We start from the raw sequence: 18,401 nt of genomic DNA, 5'->3' as shown, positions 1-18,401 counted from the left end.
ATGGGGGTGTATTAGTGCCCAAGGCATAGGTAACTTACATATCTGTGAAGGCACCATTAATGCTGAAAGGTACATACAGATTTTGGAGCAACATATGTTGCCATCTAAGCAACGTTACCATGGACGCCCCTGCTTATTTCAGCAAGACAATGCCAAGCCACGTGTTACATCAACGTGGCTTCATAGTAAAAGAGTGCGGGTACTAGACTGGCCTGCCTGTAGTCCAGACCTGTCTCCCATTGAAAATGTGTGGCGCATAATGAAGCCTAAAATACCACAACGGAGACCCCTGGACTGTTGAACAACTTAAGCTGTACATCAAACAAGAATGGGAAAGAATTCCACCTGAGAAGCTTAAAAATGTGTCTCTTCAGTTCCCAAACATTTACTGAGTGTTGTTAAAAGGAAAGGCCATGTAACACAATGGTGAACATGTCCTTTCCCAACTACTTTGGCACGTGTTGCAGCCATGAAATTCTAAGTTAATTATTGTTTGCAAAAAAAAAGAAAGTTTATGAGTTTGAACATCAAATATCTTGTCTTTGTAGTGCATTCAATTGAATATGAGTTGAAAAGGATTTGCAAATCATTGTATTCCGTTTATATTTACATCTAACACAATTTCCCAACTCATATGGAAACGGGGTTTGTACTTAATGACTAATTAAGAGCCAATATGTTACAAATTTGCATGTTAATAAGCAACGTATTAATAGTGAATATGTGTTCCCAATAATAAAGTGTAACCACGTATAGTTTTGAAGGAGGTGGTGAAATGTCCACTAGGGTGCACAACACGTTAGAGGTTTAATTTAAAAAAAATATATTGTTTGTAAAGTTTTTTGTGATGAAAAAAATTTGTTTCAGATAGGACTGGGCGACATGCTGAAAACTGCATCACACTATAAGTGTTTAATATCGGTCATTATCGATAATTATGGCTTTTTTTAGTACCTATTGTAAATAAGGACCAGCTGAAAAACAAACGTAAACATTTTTATTTAAAATGTAACCTTCCTCTGATTACAATCCCCAATCTCAAGACTTTTTTTGCAGGTTTACTGCAAGGAAGTTAGGTGGTTTGTGTAAATATAATGCATCACACAATTCCAGTTGTTTCATTACAGCACGTCCGAAAAGGAGTAGGAAGAAACAGAGCTTATTCAATCCTACCCCTTTTCATACAATAGCAATTTTATTCCAATTTCCTTGTTCTCTGTAACAGAACAGTGACGTGTGGAAAGGAATTAATGTTATGGAGTAATTACTATTTAAATATTACTGGCCAAAACTAGTATTATCTTAAAGTCGCACATTTGTTATATTTTGTCATTTATTTTATTTATACAGTCCAGCACTTTAGTTCCTACCGTTGTTTTCAAATACCCAAATAGGGAACGGACGAGGGTTGAAAAGAAAAAAGGTGAGATATGGTCAGTTTTGAAAAATGTAAAAAAAATTATATACTGTCGATGTGACTTTTCTTGTTTTATCGATAATTTCTTCGCTTCTGCAGCACTCATTTTTAGTTGCTCTTTTCACTCCATGCAAAGAATCAACAGCGAGACAGCATAATAGTTGATACTGTTATGTGATTGGCTGTTAGTACATTCCTCCTATACTCATTGATCACTTCCTGTGTTCTTTGCTCATACAACCAACCCTGCTTCGTAACGTCCGTTTTCTTTCGATATACATATACTGTAAATCCCAAAATAAAAAGCATCCCTACTTTGTGGAAATTCACCCTCTGCAGGGGGTTCCAGAAAGCAATCCCCGTGATAATCAAAAGAAAAAAGCCTTTTAATAGCTGTTGCTGAAATAACCACTTCGCATGAAAGGTTTTAAAAAAAATAGTTTATATAAGATAAACTTTAGGTATTTTTTATGTACATTTTTAAAAGACAAAATCAAACATGAAATAATTTTTTAAATATTTTAATAAAGTAAAATTAAATACAATTATTTTTGTTTAAATATAAGTAAAATACCTGAGTAGATTGTAATAAAACGTAAGTCATATTTCTTAGCAGCGTTACGCTTGTTTAAAGACTGCCTTATTTATCATCATTATCTTAAAATTAGTATCATAGTGTCATGGCCCGGGCGCATTCATCTATGAGTCCACCGCGGAGCGCACCTTGGGACACACCCACGGCCGCTCATCTCCTGCACGCGTCACTCCGGCGTCAGCAAGCAGCTGCAATCAATCTGCACTCTGCGCACCTGTGATTGATGAGCCTCCTGGGCCTCTTAAGCCAGTGCAGACCTGCGTTCCGCGCCAGAACGTAATCTTCTATTCGCGTACAGTAAGCCACGTCATGCTCTATGCTCACTCTTGCTCTGTGCTTTCTTCCCCGTTGTATTGATTGTCTCGAGTCCTCCTCGTTGATCCTACTCCAGACCTCCATTCCCGCGTTGACGAGCTGTGTGTCTCGTCTTTTTCCTTGTTTCCTCTGTCTCCCTGACTGCCTCTTGGATCTCGACCTCACGCTTGGACACAGACCTTCTATGCCCCTCTTAGCCCCCGACTTCCTGCTTGTTTGACGGATCTATGCGCCTGCCCTGCCCCCTTTAGGACTTGCCTCTCGCTCAACATTTACGGTAACACTCAACAGTTAATTCCTACACATAGTCACACACATACACACTCTTGGATTTTTGTCACACTCCATTCTCTAGTTTACTAAGAGTATTGTTTTGACATTTTATTTATATATATATATATATATAAAAAACATTGAGCTAAACTATTCCCCCTGTTGTCTGTGCCGTCTACTCCCCCAGTACATAACACATACCTCTTCAAACGTTAACGTTCCCAACCTTTGAATCACTGCATCTTCTCAGGTCACAATTGAGTGTGTGTGTGTGTATATGTGTGTGAGTGACAGGAAGAAAAGCTCTGACTCGCTTGGGTAGAAGCTGCTTGTTGCCACCCGCTAGCTTGCATGTATAAACTCGAGACCTTGACTATAAGATGTCTTTTTTTTAGGGAAAATTGGGTTATTACAGTAATAACTTGTATGTTTGTGGAAAATGGCTTGGCTAGTACAAAGGAGGCTACTGTGTCATTTGAAACCAAGTGTTGATAACACGACCAATTAAAAGCTTTACCTCCTTCTGTGTGAGCAGCTCTGTGTTCATCATCTTGACTTGGATGGGAACCAGAGTCAAGGGCTCAAATGTCAAGCTGCCACGGTTTCTGTAATTGTACTACATAGACACCAAATACATAATGTATGTAATTATTATATCATTACAGGGGATTGATTTAGTTCAGTTCAGTGTCTTACTTTGGGCTTAGTTGGGACAACAAGAACCACATTTTCAAGCCTGATGCCAAAAGCTCCATCTTCATAATAGCCCGGTTCTAGAAATAAAACAAAGAATATGGTTAACAAATACACAGACAGAGACAGCCTGATCTAATTAAGCTTTGCATGTATTAAAATATGTCCAAACTTGATAGTACACGCAAAAGTGATTTACTAAGATAATGTGCATAGGATTGCGTCTCTTAAGTGAGCTAAACAATGAGTACAATCCATTTGGTGTCGGTCTTCATGAATATGCAGAATATATGCTAATTATCAGACTGTCCACATGGGAGAAGATGAAAATATAACCATTCAGCACTCGCAATGTGATTTATCAAGAATAAAACTGTTCCGCGACCACTGTTATGCATCAATCAATCAATGTTTATTTATATAGCCCTAAATCACAAGTGTCTCAAAGGGCTGCACAAGCCACAACGACATCCTCGGTACAGAGCCCACATAAGGGCAAGGAAAAACTCACCCCAATGGGACGTCGATGTGAATGACTATGAGAAACCTTGGAGAGGACCACATATGTGGGTAACCCTCCCCCCCTCTAGGGGAGACTGAATGCAATGGATGTCGAGTGGGTCTGACATAATATTGTGAGAGTCCAGTCCATAGTGGATCCAACATAATAGTAAGAGTCCAGTCCATAGTGGGGCCAGCAGGAAACCATCCCGAGCGGCGCATGTCTGGAATGTTCATGTAAACTCGCACAATTAAGACGGGTATATACTCTTGCGTCCCCTCTGACGGCGTCTTGATTCGTTTAAATCACTTCCGCGGTGGCTGGCGCGTGACTTGTAATTCTCCTCCAAAACACTAAGACGCAGTGTGTACTGAAGGATAGATAGATGGTACTTTATTGATTCCTTCAGGAGAGTTCCCTCAGGAAAATTACAAATGTGTACCTTCTTGTGAAGAGTGATGACAACCACACCATGTTGCATTAATCGTTTAGAAACATAAGCCTTCTTTTAATGTTAAGTGATTGTCACACACACACTAAGTGTGGTGAAATTTGTCCTCTGCATTTGACCCATTCCCTTGTTCACCCCCTGGGAGGTGAGGGGAGCAGTGGGCAGCAGCGGTGCCGCGCCCGGGAATAATTTCTGGTGATTTAACCCCCAATTCCAACCCTTGATGCTGAGTGCCAAGCAGGGAGGTAATGGGTCTCATTTATATAGTTTTTGGTATGACTCGGCCGGGGTTTGAACTCACAACGTACCCATCTCAGGGCGGACACTCTAACCACTAAGCCACTGAGTAGTAATGGACTTTTTACTCATGAACCAGAGTAAAAAAAAAAAAAAAGTGAAGAAGAACTGTGCAACCTCTGAACAAGCCGCGGCAGAGCACGGGCAAATTTGCAACGCTATTCGGCACTTCGGAACATAGGACACGAGAGAGCTATGTAATTGAAAATAAACAAAACTGTTAAATAACTATTGTTGCGACCTGCCGGTGTTAACGTTTATGTTAATGTGTTATTAAATGTTCAGAGTTCCCATGTTCGTGAACATACCACGCCTGAAAAGTGTTTGACGAAGAATAAGAAAGTTTTGCGTGTGAGACAAAAAGACGTACATGCACGAGAAAGAATATGTGTCGGAATTGAACCTGTTCTTAGCACAAGAATAGCAATAAAAGTTAAAAATAGTGTCGTACTTTGTGTCTTCTTCTGGACGAAACAACGCAACAAGGAGAACAATTAAAGTTCAAGTTAAAGTACCACTGATAGTCACAAACACACTAGGTGTGGTGAAATTACCCTCTGCATTTGACCCATCCCCTTGTTACACCCCCTGGGAGGTGAGGGGAGCAGTGAGCAGCAGCGGTGGCCGCGCTCGGGAATCATTTTGGTGAAACACTTAGTAATTATTTTTATAGCACACTAAGATATTAAATATCAGTTTGCATGTGTAAATATTCAGTGACTGTTTTATCTCACACGATCATTTGTGCATTTCAAGCACAACGTCTACTCTCCTGTGTTTTGGGACCCTACTCGCCAAAAACTGACCAATCACAACTCTGCGGTCCGTGTCGTTGCTGACGCAAAGCTCCAATTTTTGGGTGGTGCACGTCAGGGTACGCAGAGGGAGGAGCAAGACGGTGTCGCTTTTATGCAAGTTACCTGACATACAAATGACTGTGAGTAAAGAGTTGCTGCAATGACAATGATTAAGAGGGTACATTCTGCCTGTGTGTGTGTCAACATATTGGGACTGTCAAAAATAAAAATACTAGACATATCGTCTATTCAGTATTATAATTGATATCATTTTTTCAGCTGCTAGATGACTTAATAGGCAAGTACATTCGTTTTGGTGTCTGATGTTGTTTTTTTAATGACGTACATTTTTTGGATGTATACTATATTGCCAAAAGTATTTGGCCACCCATCCAAATGATCAAAATCAGGTGTCCTAATCACTTGGCCCGGCCACAGGTGTATAAAATCAAGCACTTAGGCATGGAGACTGTTTCTACAAACATTTGTGAAAGAATGGGCCGCTCTCAGTGATTTCCAGCGTGGAACTGTCATAGGATGCCACCTGTGCAACAAATCCAGTCATGAAATTTCCTCGCTGCTAAATATTCCAAAGTCAACGGTCGGCTTTATTAGCGGAAAATGGAAGAGTTTGGGAACAACAGCAACTCAGCCACGAAGTGGTAGGCCACGTAAACTGACAGAGAGGGGTCAGCGGATGTAGAAGTGCAAAGAGGTCGCCGACTTTCTGCACAGTTAGTTGCTACAGAGCTCCAAACTTCATGTGACCTTCCAATTAGCCCACGTACAGTACACAGAGAGCTTCATGGAATGGGTTTCCATGGCCTAGCAGCTGTATCTAAGCCATAAATCACCAAGTCCAATGCAAAGCGTCGGATGCAGTGGTGTAAAGCACGTCGCCACTGGACTCTAGAGCAGTGGAGACGCCTTCTCTGGAGTGATGAATCATGCTTGTCCATCTGGCAATCTGATGGACGAGTCTGGGTTTGGAGGTTGCCAGGAGAGTGGTACATTTCGGACTGCATTGTGCCGAATGTGAAATTTGGAGGAGGAGGAATTATTATGTGGGGTTGTTTTTCAGGAGTTGGGCTTGGCCCCTTAGTTCCAGTAAAAGGAACTTTGAATGCTCCAGGATACCAAAACATTTTGGACAATTCCATGCTCCCAACCTTGTGGGAACAGTTTGGAGCGGGCCCCTTCCTCTTCCAACATGACTGTGCACAAAGCAAGGTCCATAAAGACATGGATGACAGAGTCTGGTGTGGATTAACTTGACTGGCCTGCACAGAGTCCTGACCTGAACCGGATAGAACACCTTTGGGATGAATTAGAATGGAGACTGAGAGCCAGGCCTTCTCGACCAACATCAGTGTTTGACCTCACCAATGCGCTTTTGGAAGAATTGTCAAATTCCTATAAACACACTCCGCAACCTTGTGGACAGCCTTCCCAGAAGAGTTGAAGCTGTAATAGCTGCAAAAAGTCATCATATTGAACCCTATGGGTTAGGAATGGGATGGCACTTCAAGTTCATATGTGAGTCAAGGCAGGTGGCCAAATACTTTTGGCAATATAGTGTATATTAAAATAATATCTCCTGTATAAAAAAATAAATAAACTTCTTGCAATATGTGTTTTCTTGCTTCTGGAATTATCCAGAACAATGTGGCGCACTCCAGAGGTTGAGAAGTATTTTAGAAAAATCAAAGGATGGGATTGCTCTGACAAGGAAATCATTCATAAAAGGTTTGAAGATAATTTGAAAATCAATATTTTCTGTTTCTATTTTCACATGCAGTTTATTTTACCCTCCTGCCTCCAATCAACCTTATAGCAGACTACCGTGACCTAGATTACACATGCCTTAAAATACTAAATTGAACACTAATCTCTGAAACTGTGACAGAAATACATTTGACCAATCTGATAGGTTTCTTGACAGAGGTGAAATATTTTCAAAAAAGGTTTTCCCATGTCTTTCTTTTTCTGCCATACCATCGCTGACGATCATGCCTGCCTCCAGAGGTTCATCAGCGAAGGTCTTGTAGCTAATGCCACAGGGTCCCTCGTGGACATTGAGGAAGCAGCCGACGCCGTGACCTGTACCGTGAAGGTAGTCCAGGCCCGACTCCCACAGGGCAGCTCGTGCAAACGAGTCCAGCAGGTGGCCTAGAAAGTGGATGGAAGTTTTCAGTCAAGCATTCGCACATTTTTTTTTCTCATCCCACAATGTGTCCACACTACTTGTACACTAATATTACAACATCTAAACTAGCGAGCTCTACATCGGTGACACATCTTGGTATAATTCGGTTTTAAATGAAAAATTCCAGCCAAAGTTTTGCCATGGTTTTCATACACCGTCTCCGTTATAATACAACCAAACTATGTGCGTATCAAACGAGTCCATTTGCCTGCTTAATATTCCACAAAATGTAATGTCCAAATAAAGAATCAGGCATTGGTGACCCTGTCTGTGCGCTGTTTCATTGTCTACCCATCATGGGGCCAAAGAAAGTTGCAAGTGATAGCCAGTCGATAAAGAAGCTAAGAAAAAATTACAGAACAAAAGTTTTAGCAACTGTTATGTAAAAGAAAAGGGGTAGGATTAAATAAGCTCTGCTTCTTCCTACTCCTTTTCGAACATGTTGAAAAGAGAAACTGGAGATTGTGATGTATCATGTTGTATACTTGCATGTTCGAAATAAACACAAACTCAACTCAACTCAACTCAACACTATCAAATTCATGAAAGAGTTCCAAGCCAAGTAGAAAAATCTTCAATAAAGGTAAAATATATGTTAAAAGATAATTTATCCATTGCATTTGCCATTTATATGTATTTTTTCTGCATGTAAAAGTATAATCATTCTCTCTAAAATAGGTTTAAGTTCATATATTCTGGTGTTACCCTTGGTTCCATTGGGAAAGACTGCGGCACTGACAGCAATGTGTCCCTTTAGTACATACGTAAAGCATTCCTTAGAGAATAAACACATAAAGAATGGGATTAATTACATCAAAACACTAGAAAAGTAATGCATTTTAATGTCAGTTCTTATCATAGGTTGTCTGAGTAAATAGTCCAATGTACCTTTTCATATGCAGACGGCGTCCCAAAGTGCACGGTGCGAGTGACATCTGTGGTACCGTCACTGCCAAAGTCCAGACAAGTTAATTTAAAGCAAAGCGCAGGCCAAGTAACATTGTGTGATCGTTTTATTTACATGTACTGAGCTCCAGAGTCAATCAGATACACTTCATTGACGGTGAGCGTTCTGTTGGTCTCAGGTAAAGGTCTACGATGACAGCAAACAGGACATTTAAATTATATAGAACAAGGGTGTCAAACGTACGGTCCGCGGGCTAGGTCAGGCCCGCAAACACGTGTTAAGCGGCCCGCAAGATGAGTTTGCTAAGTATACAAATGAGCTGATATTATTGAATGAAAGAAACTGCTGTTCTAAATGTGTCCACTGGATGTCACAAGAGTACACAGAGGCGGCGGAGCTATGTGGGTATTAAGGGAGCGACAACACTTCTGTTAGAACACTACCTACTTCCGCTGTTTATTAGTGATAGTATACCAAATGTGAATTGTTCTGTTCATGCCTTGATTGTCAAAGATGTTGGTAATGGGGACACATAAATATTCTGAAATAATATGTATCCCCTTCTAACTTAATGTGTGATTAATGAAATGAGTCCAAATTCACAAGTTTTGTTGTACAAAACCAGTTAAGTTGTTGTGTAATTCGTAAATAAAAACAAATTATCCATTCATTTTCTACCGCTTGTCCCTTTCGGAATGATTTGCAAATCCTTTTCAAACTATTTTCAATTGAATAGACTGCAAAGACAAGATATTTAATGTTCGAACTGAAAAACTTCTTTTTTTTTTTTTTTTTGCAAATAATCATTAACTTGGAATTTAATGGCAGCAACACGTTGGCCTTTCCTTTTAACAACACTCAGTAAACGTTTGGGAACTGAGAAGACCAATTTTTGAAGCTTTTCAGGGAGAATTATTTCCCATTCTTGCTTGATATACAGCTTAAGTAGTCCGGGGTCTCTGTTGTGGTATTTTAGGCTTCAGACAGGTCTGGACTACAGGCAGGCCAGTCTAGTACCCGCACTCTTTTACTATGGAGCCACGCTGTTGTAACACATGGCTTGGCAGCCCTTTGAGACACTTGTGATTTAGGGCTATATAAATAAACATTGATTGATTGATTGATTGGCATTGTCTTGCTGAAATAAGCAGGGGCACGCATTTGTTCACAAAGTGGTGACCCTCGCCCCATCCTTTTTTGTGAATGACTGAGCATTTCATGGACGCTGCTTTTATACCCAATCATGGCACCCACCTGTTCCCAATTAGCCTGTTCACCTGTAGGATGTTCCAAATAAGTGTTTGATGAGCATTCCTCAACTTTCTGTCTTTTTTGCCACTTCTGCCAGCTTTTTTGAAACATGTTGCAGGCATCAAATTCCAAATGAGCTAATATTTGCAAAAAATAACAGTTTTCCAGTTCGATCGTTAAGTATCTTGTCTTTGCAGTCTGTTCAATTGAATATAAGTTGAAAAGGATTTGCAAATCATTGTGTTCTGTTTTTATTTACAAATTACACAACGTGCCAACTTCACTGGTTTTGGGTTTTGTAGATGATGCTACTTATGTACAGAATAAACCAGATGGTGTTAGTACATCAATTGAGGAAAATTAGTAAATTACATTAATAACATCTTGTAATTTGATTTTGATATTATGAATAATGTCATCTTTTGATAGATACAAAATTAACAATGGGAACATTTCCAAACTCTGCCGGACTAAATTCCACTTATTTGACTGATTAAGATTTATTCAGAAAATATAAATAACGACAAATGAAGATAGAATACTGTTAATCGCAACATGTAAATATAAAAAAACAAAACATGATTTGAACATTTTCAGAATGTGCTTGCTCTATTTTTAATTTTATTTTTATTTTTAACCCTGTTTTTAGGTTATCATGCCATCATTTTACCAGTCCGGCCAACTTGGGAATAGATTTTCCTCAATGTGGTCGCTGGCCTGAAAGGAGTTTGACACCCCTGATATAGAACAAACCAAATAAAAGCAATAACCTGAAATCATGGGTTTACTCACCTGTAATGTATGATTGCTGCATTGGGACCAACACTGGAGATTGTGGGGAAACTGAGGCCCACAAAATGTTTCTGCTGGCTGCAAAGAGACAAATCAGAACATAACTGCATGGGTACGCAGATACTGCTTCTAAGGATCAGGTCACAGAAAATGTTGTAAGCATAGCAAAAAGAGGGGTAGATATTTAAGATATTACAAAGCTACTCATTAAAACGTTATATTTAGTTTACATTTGTCAAGAAAGTTACATTTTAAACAACTGTGTGAGAAACTTCCTGGGTTTTTAGTATAATATGATAGTGAAATAGCATTCCAAGGATTTTCGATATGTATCTTTTTGGATTTGTATGCCATAATACTTATACCAATGAATTTTGTTTAGTATATTATTTTGCTTATTAGAATAGGATAGGCCAGTGTTTCTCAACCTTTTTTGAGCCAAGGCACATTTTTTGCGTTGAAAAATTCCAAAGGCACACTACCAGCAGAAATCATTAAAAAACTAAACTCAGTTGACAGTAAAAAGTCGTCACAATTGTTGGCTATGACTTTAAACCATAACCACGCATGCATCAATATAGCTCTTGTCTCAAAGTAGGTGTACTGTCACGACCTGTCACATCACACCCTGACTTATTTTGACTTTTTTGCTGTTTTCCTGTGTGTAGTGTTTTAGTTCTTGTCTTGCGCTCTTAAATTAGGGGCTTTTCCTCTTTTTTTGGTATTTTCTTGTAGCAGTTTAATGTTTTCCTTTGAGCGATATTTCCCTGTCTACTTTGTTTTAGCAATCAAGAATATTTCAGTTGTTTGTATCCTTCTTTGTGGGCACATTGTTGGTTGTCATGTCATTTTCGGATGTATTTTGTGGAAGCCGTCTTTGCTCCACAGTAAGTCTTTGCTGTCGTCCAGCATTCTGTTTTTGTTTACTTCGTAGCCAGCTCAGTTTTAGTTTTGTTCTGCATAGCCTTCCCTAAGCTTCAATGCCTTTTCTTAGGGGCACTCACCTTTTGTGTATTTTTGGTTTAAGCATTAAAGATACCTTTTTACCTGCACACTGCCTCCCGCTGTTTCCGACATCTACAAAGCAATTAGCTACCGGCTGCCACTTACTGATATGGAAGCGTATTACACGATTACTCTGCCGAGCTCTAGACTCAACAACAACACATCATTTGCAGACCATAATTACTGGTTTGCAAAAAATATTTTTAACCAAAATAGGTGAAATTAGATAATCTCCCACGGCACACCAGACTGTATCTCACGGCACACTAGTGTGCCACGGCACAGTGGTTGAAAAACACTGGGATAGGCAAGTATCATATGTGGATCTAATTCAAATCTTACACCCTTCTAGTGCTCTGGATCCTAATCATTAAGATTAATTTGTTTATGCGGCCTGCAATAAATAGTCCAAAACCGGGGTGTCAAACGTACGGCCCGAGGGCCGGATCAGGCCCGCGAACAGGTTTTATCCGGCCCGCGGGATGAGTTTGCTAAGTACAAAAATTAACCTGAAATTTTTGAATGAAAGAGACAGCTGTTCTAAATGTGTCTACTGGATGTCGCAATAGCAATTATTTGTATCTTTGTAGATGACACTACATATGTACAAAATAAACCACATGATGTTAGTCCATCATTCGAGGAAAATGATCAAACTACATAAATAACATACTGTAATTTGATTGTGATATAATTCTTTTCTCTTGATATATTTAAAATCAACACCAATGAGTTGACTGATGAACATTATCACATAATTTATTCAGAAAATATAAATAACGACAAATAAATTATATATACTATTAACCGCAACAGGTAATTGTAAAAAAAAAACCCAAAAAAACATGATTTGTACAATTTCAGAATGTGCTTGTTCTATTTTTAAACAAAGAAAACAATCTGAAGTTGTCTTTATTTTTAAGTTATCGTGCCGTGATTTTACCAGTCCGGCCCACTTGGGAGTAGATTTTTCTCCATGTGGCCCCCCATCTAAAATGAGTTTGACACCCCTGGTCTAAAAGATATGTGCTCCCTCTGCAGGTGCTGTTGTTTCTTTTTACACTTCCAGTAGAGGGCAATATTACTCCAGGAGAGCATCCCTTGAGACAGCTCATATATGATATGATATAATATATGATATGATAGACTTTAAAACATGGACACGTAGTTCAATTGGATGATATCATGTCAACCAACTATAAAAGACACTTTTGCCTGAAAATACACAATGATTAAACATCACCTGCGTAGTTCTTCCGCTTTGTCAGCAGCAGAGATTTCTGTCACCGTGCCCTTTGGAATCTATAAAAACATTATAATGACAAGATATGACAGCAGCTTAAGCAACCTTAGTTACAATTGCATGACATATTAAAAATGTTTTCTAAATGAAATGAAAACGAATCTAAAAATGCATCTAAAAGCGATGAGGAAATCCTTCTAAAGATAACTTAAGGCATATTAACCATTATATTTCTACAAAGAGAACAAGTGCAACATAGTCACTTTTAAAGGGGGCAGGGAGACTGACAAGCACTAACATTCACACCTATGAATTTGTATTTTTATTTTTTATTTGTCCTGTCCTGCCACTCAGGCAAATGATATTGTTGATGTAGACTCCCATATCAGCTGTACAGATATACTTTACAAAAAAATAAGTGTGAGATACTTCTCTTGTTGCCTTATTTGTATTTGACTTTATTAAATGGATTTATATTAATGTTTGGCGCAGCTGGATCGGAGCACGGGGGGATAGAAAGAAGGGGGGGGAAAAGGATGACAGAGGGGGAAATTGCTGGTACAAGAGGGGGATAAGACAAAGAGACAACAACAGAAAAACATCAGCAAATAGGATATGTACAAATATGATACGAACAAGTGATAGCAAAGAAGCAGTTAGTGAAGTAAATAACACATAAATGACAATGAACATTATTACACTACAAATGGAGTAATAAGAATACCAATAGAAATAGCACTATTGATAATGAATACTAATAACAATTTCCTCTTATCAACAATCCAATGTTTTCAAATGCAACAATACATATATGTAATGATAACTTGAATTACAAAAGAAAGCAGACAAATGGAGAGGAAGAAAGAGAAGCAAACTGTATTAACCTTGTAGATTGTTATAGTATAAATAGGTTAAGCTTTGTCAGTGTGCCATGTGTTACCCAGTTTCTCTGAGTGGAACAACGTTAATGTACAGTACAGTCCAAAAGTTTGGACACACCTTCTCATTTCAATGTGTTTTCTTTACTTTCATGACTATTTACATTGTAGATTGTCACTGAAGGCATCAAAACTATGACACCTGTGAAGTGAAAACCATTTCAGGTTTTCATTTCATCGAAAGAATGCCAAGAATGTGCAAAACTGTAATCAGAGCAAAGGGTGGCTATTTCGAAGAAACTAGACTATAAAACATGTTTTCAGTTATTTCACCTTTTTTTGTTAAGTACATAACTTCACATGTGTTCATTCATAGTTGTGATGCCTTCAGTGACAATCTACAATGTAAATAGTCATGAAAATAAAGAAAACGCATTGAATGAGAAGGTATGTCCAAACTTTTGGCCTGTACTGTATGTTTGATGAAACGTGATTATATGCATATGTGTTTGTATATGTCCAGTACGTGTATATGTATGTGTCTACAGTAAATGTGCGTGTGGATGTATGTATCGTGAGTGTGTACCAGTGACGTGCGGTCACTGGAGGCAAGTGAGGCGGGGCCTCACCTGCCATCATGGAAAGAAAAAAAATGTAAAAAGAAAAAACAATAATTAAATTGTTATATGTATCCAGTGATTATACTATAAAGTTATTTTCCATTTAACTTCACCAGTTTTAGATTTTTTTTTATTCAAAATCGCAGAATTTTCACATTTGCCGTTCAAATACTGAGAAGATCAGCCAGTTGAGGCACATCACTCAGTTGTGCCTCAACATGGATTGCGGACTCGGCTAACTGCTGGCCTGCTGTGCAGTGAGACCGTATTGTTATATGAATTATATTATACATTTCCATAGTTTAGTTAGCTGAGGTATATAATGTACAGTGTATTTTGTCAACAACTGTATGTGTGTAACGTATTTCTTGTGCTGAGCAATCATAAAACGGCTGCGAAGACGCACTGTGTGAGGCTCGCGTAATCCCGCCTCCTGGTGCCGGTTAATGCACCTCCGCCGCAGAGTGCACCCCCCGACGGGAGCGCCACACCAACCAAAGCCCACACCCAAACCCTCCACGTGCAAGACCGAATCCACCCAAAAAAAGTCACTTAACAAGAAGCCAAAAAGTGCAAAAACAACAATACTCGCGCCGGAGGAGCCGTGAACGACTGCAGGGACACATTAGGTACACCTGCAGACTGCAGCACGGATTTAATATTTCATTCATTCACAACTCCTCCAACACCAACACCACTGTTCTCGCACTTATAAGTAAAGGTAAGACCATAATAACGTTTTTTTAATTAAATGTGCTTTTTTGTGTGTTACAGTTTGTATGTGTAAAGTTAAAGTTAAGTTAAAGTACCAATGATTGTCACACACACACTAGGTGTGGTGAAATTTGTCCTCTGCATTTGACCCATCCCTTGATCACCCCCTGGGAGGTGAGGGGAGCAGTGGGCAGCAGTGTTTGGGAGACAAGGGAACTGCACTTTTTTCTGGAATTGTGTCTATCATTCACAATCCTTATGTGAGACAAGCACACATGTTTATCTTTTTTTATGCATTCTAACTTGTAAATAAATGCTAGCAAAAGTCAGCTAACAACGGAGCTAACGGGATTGAAAACATCCGAAGACCTCCATCATTATTTTACATATATGCTGGAAGTATATATATAATGTCATACCAGGCATATGTACAGGTAAAAGCCAGTAAATTAGAATATTTTGAAAAACTTGATTTATTTCAGTAATTGCATTCAAAAGGTGTAACTTGTACATTATATTTATTCATTGCACACAGACTGATGCATTCAAATGTTTATTTCATTTAATTTTGATGATTTGAAGTGGCAACAAATGAAAATCCAAAATTCCGTGTGTCACAAAATTAGAATATTACTTAAGGCTAATACAAAAAAGGGATTTTTAGAAATGTTGGCCAACTGAAAAGTATGAAAATGAAAAATATGAGCATGTACAATACTCAATACTTGGTTGGAGCTCCTTTTGCCTCAATTACTGCGTTAATGCGGCGTGGCATGGAGTCGAAGAGTTTCTGGCACTGCTCAGGTGTTATGAGAGCCCAGGTTGCTCTGATAGTGGCCTTCAACTCTTCTGCGTTTTTGGGTCTGGCATTCTGCATCTTCCTTTTCACAATACCCCACAGATTTTCTATGGGGTTAAGGTCAGGGGAGTTCACGGGCCAATTTAGAACAGAAATCCCATGGTCCGTAAACCAGGCACGGGTAGATTTTGCGCTGTGTGCAGGCGCCAAGTCCTGTTGGAACTTGAAATCTCCATCTCCATAGAGCAGGTCAGCAGCAGGAAGCATGAAGTGCTCTAAAACTTGCTGGTAGACGGCTGCGTTGACCCTGGATCTCAGGAAACAGAGTGGACCGACACCAACAGATGACATGGCACCCCAAACCATCACCCAACCATGCAAATTTTGCATTTCCTTTGGAAATCGAGGTCCCAGAGTCTGGAGGAAGACAGGAGAGGCACAGGATCCACGTTGCCTGAAGTCTAGTGTAAAGTTTCCACCATCAGTGATGGTTTGGGGTGCCATGTCATCTGCTGGTGTCGGTCCACTCTGTTTCCTGAAATCCAGGGTCAACGCAGCCGTCTACCAGCAAGTTTTAGAGCACTTCATGCTTCCTGCTGCTGACCTGCTCTATGGAGATGGAGATTTCAAGTTCCAACAGGACTTGGCGCCTGCACACAGCGCAAAATCTACCCGTGCCTGGTTTACGGACCATGGTATTTCTGTTCTAAATTGGCCCGCCAACTCCCCTGACCTTAGCCCCATAGAAAATCTGTGGGGTATTGTGAAAAGGAAGATGCAGAATGCCAGACCCAAAAACGCAGAAGAGTTGAAGGCCACTATCAGAGCAACCTGGGCTCTCATAACACCTGAGCAGTGCCAGAAACTCATCGACTCCATGCCACGCCGCATTAACGCAGTAATTGAGGCAAAAGGAGCTCCAACCAAGTATTGAGTATTGTACATGCTCATATTTTTCATTTTCATACTTTTCAGTTGGCCAACATTTCTAAAAATCCCTTTTTTGTATTAGCCTTAAGTAATATTCTAATTTTATGACACACGGAATTTTGGATTTTCATTTGTTGCCACTTCAAATCATCAAAATTAAATGAAATAAACATTTGAATGCATCAGTCTGTGTGCAATGAATAAATATAATGTACAAGTTACACCTTTTGAATGCAATTACTGAAATAAATCAAGTTTTTCAAAATATTCTAATTTACTGGCTTTTACCTGTATATTACACTCAAAGTTTAATATAACGTGGTTTTTGGGGTCCATAAAATACAGATTGCCTAATTCCAGAGATCGCGTTATTTAAAAATCCTAATTTTTGTACCCCTTTTCGAAAAAGCTATGCACTGTAGCTCGGCTGCCTAAACCTGCTTGGTGGATAGTGCCTCCACGTGACGTGATGTGAATGGTGGATTGTGTTCTCACATCACAGAATGGGGGGAGTACTATCCACCAGTAGGTTTGGACAACACTGGTTCGATATTTGTATTTATTTATTTACCTAAATTCCTTCTTGGGCGGTAAAGCTCGGTTGGTAGAGTGGCCGTGCCAGCAACTTGAGGGTTGCAGGTTCGATCCCCGCTTCCGCCATTCTAGTCACTACCGTCGTGTCCTTGGGCAAGACACTTTACCCACCTGCTCCCAGTGCCACCCACACTGGTTTAAATGTAACTTAGATATTGGGTTTCACTATGTAAAAGCGCTTTGAGTCACTAGAGAAAAGCGCTATATAAATATAATTCACTTCACTTCACTTCTTTTTGGAGACTTTCACATAGATTTACTGTGTAAGTCTTACGATTTGGTCGCATGTCTGTGAAAGTTGTTACTCCCAGGATGCAAAGAACGGCAGGAAGCAATCTGCAGGTAAGAATGCTTTTTTACTTCCAGTACGAGGCTCAAATACAAATAGGGCATTAGCCAGGCGTGAAACTAACTGAAACTCAAAGGGCCGCCAACGACGAACAACAAGAAAGTCTAAGTGCAGCAATGAAGACGTGTAACTGTCGCATAGAGTAAACCAACACAGCAGTGTTTTTCAACCTTTTTTGACCCAAGGCACATTTTTTGCGTTGAAAAAATGCGGAGGCACACCTCCAGCAGAAATCATTAAAAAACGAAACTCAGTTGACAGTAAAAAGTCGTTGTCGCAATTGTTGGGTATGACTTTAAAGCATAACCAAGCATGCATGACTATAGCTCTTGTCTCAAAGTAGGTGTACTGTCACCACCTGTCACATCACACCCTGACTTATTTGGACTTTTTTGCTGTTTTCCTGTGTGTAGTGTTTTACTTCTTGTCTTGCGCTCCTAATTTGGTGGCTTTTTCTCTTTTTTTGGTATTTTCCTGTAGCAGTTTCATGTCTTCCTTTGAGCGATATTTCCCGCATCTACTTTGTTTTAGCAATCAAGAACATTTCAGTTGTTTTTATCCTTCTTTGTGGGGACATTGTTGATTGTCATGTCATGTTCGGATATACATTGTGGACGCCATCTTTGCTCCACAGTAAGTCTTTGCTGTCGTCCAGCATTCTGTTTTTATTGACTTTGTAGCCAGTTCAGTCTTAGTTTGGTTCTGCACAGCCTTCCCTAAGCTCCAATGTCTTTTCATAGGTGCACTCACCTTTTGTTTATTTTTGGTTTAAG

At 39.5% G+C, this 18,401-nt stretch overlaps 2 protein-coding genes across 2 annotated transcripts in view; one reads left to right on the top strand and one right to left on the bottom strand.

The window, feature by feature from the left end:
- The window catches only part of add3a (adducin 3 (gamma) a), a 357,656-nt gene that overhangs the window by 5,926 nt on the left and 333,329 nt on the right, over window positions 1-18,401 (top strand). The gene's annotated exons all lie outside the window — the stretch shown is intronic.
- The window catches only part of xpnpep1 (X-prolyl aminopeptidase (aminopeptidase P) 1, soluble), a 58,215-nt gene that overhangs the window by 2,128 nt on the left and 37,686 nt on the right, over window positions 1-18,401 (bottom strand). Inside the window, exons 12-19 of the mRNA XM_061922753.2 lie at window positions 12,745-12,803; window positions 10,497-10,574; window positions 8,568-8,639; window positions 8,435-8,495; window positions 8,252-8,321; window positions 7,336-7,509; window positions 3,297-3,373; window positions 3,118-3,216 (exon numbers count right to left, since the gene is read on the bottom strand). Of these exons, the coding sequence (XP_061778737.1) occupies window positions 3,118-3,216; window positions 3,297-3,373; window positions 7,336-7,509; window positions 8,252-8,321; window positions 8,435-8,495; window positions 8,568-8,639; window positions 10,497-10,574; window positions 12,745-12,803 (690 nt within the window). The remainder of the gene's footprint in view (window positions 1-3,117; window positions 3,217-3,296; window positions 3,374-7,335; window positions 7,510-8,251; window positions 8,322-8,434; window positions 8,496-8,567; window positions 8,640-10,496; window positions 10,575-12,744; window positions 12,804-18,401) is intronic.

Source organism: Nerophis lumbriciformis, linkage group LG27 (assembly GCF_033978685.3).
Source record: "Nerophis lumbriciformis linkage group LG27, RoL_Nlum_v2.1, whole genome shotgun sequence".
Taxonomy (NCBI): Eukaryota; Metazoa; Chordata; class Actinopteri; order Syngnathiformes; family Syngnathidae; genus Nerophis; species Nerophis lumbriciformis.
Note: the sequence above shows the minus strand (reverse complement) of the source record. Positions and strands in the feature narration are given on the sequence as shown.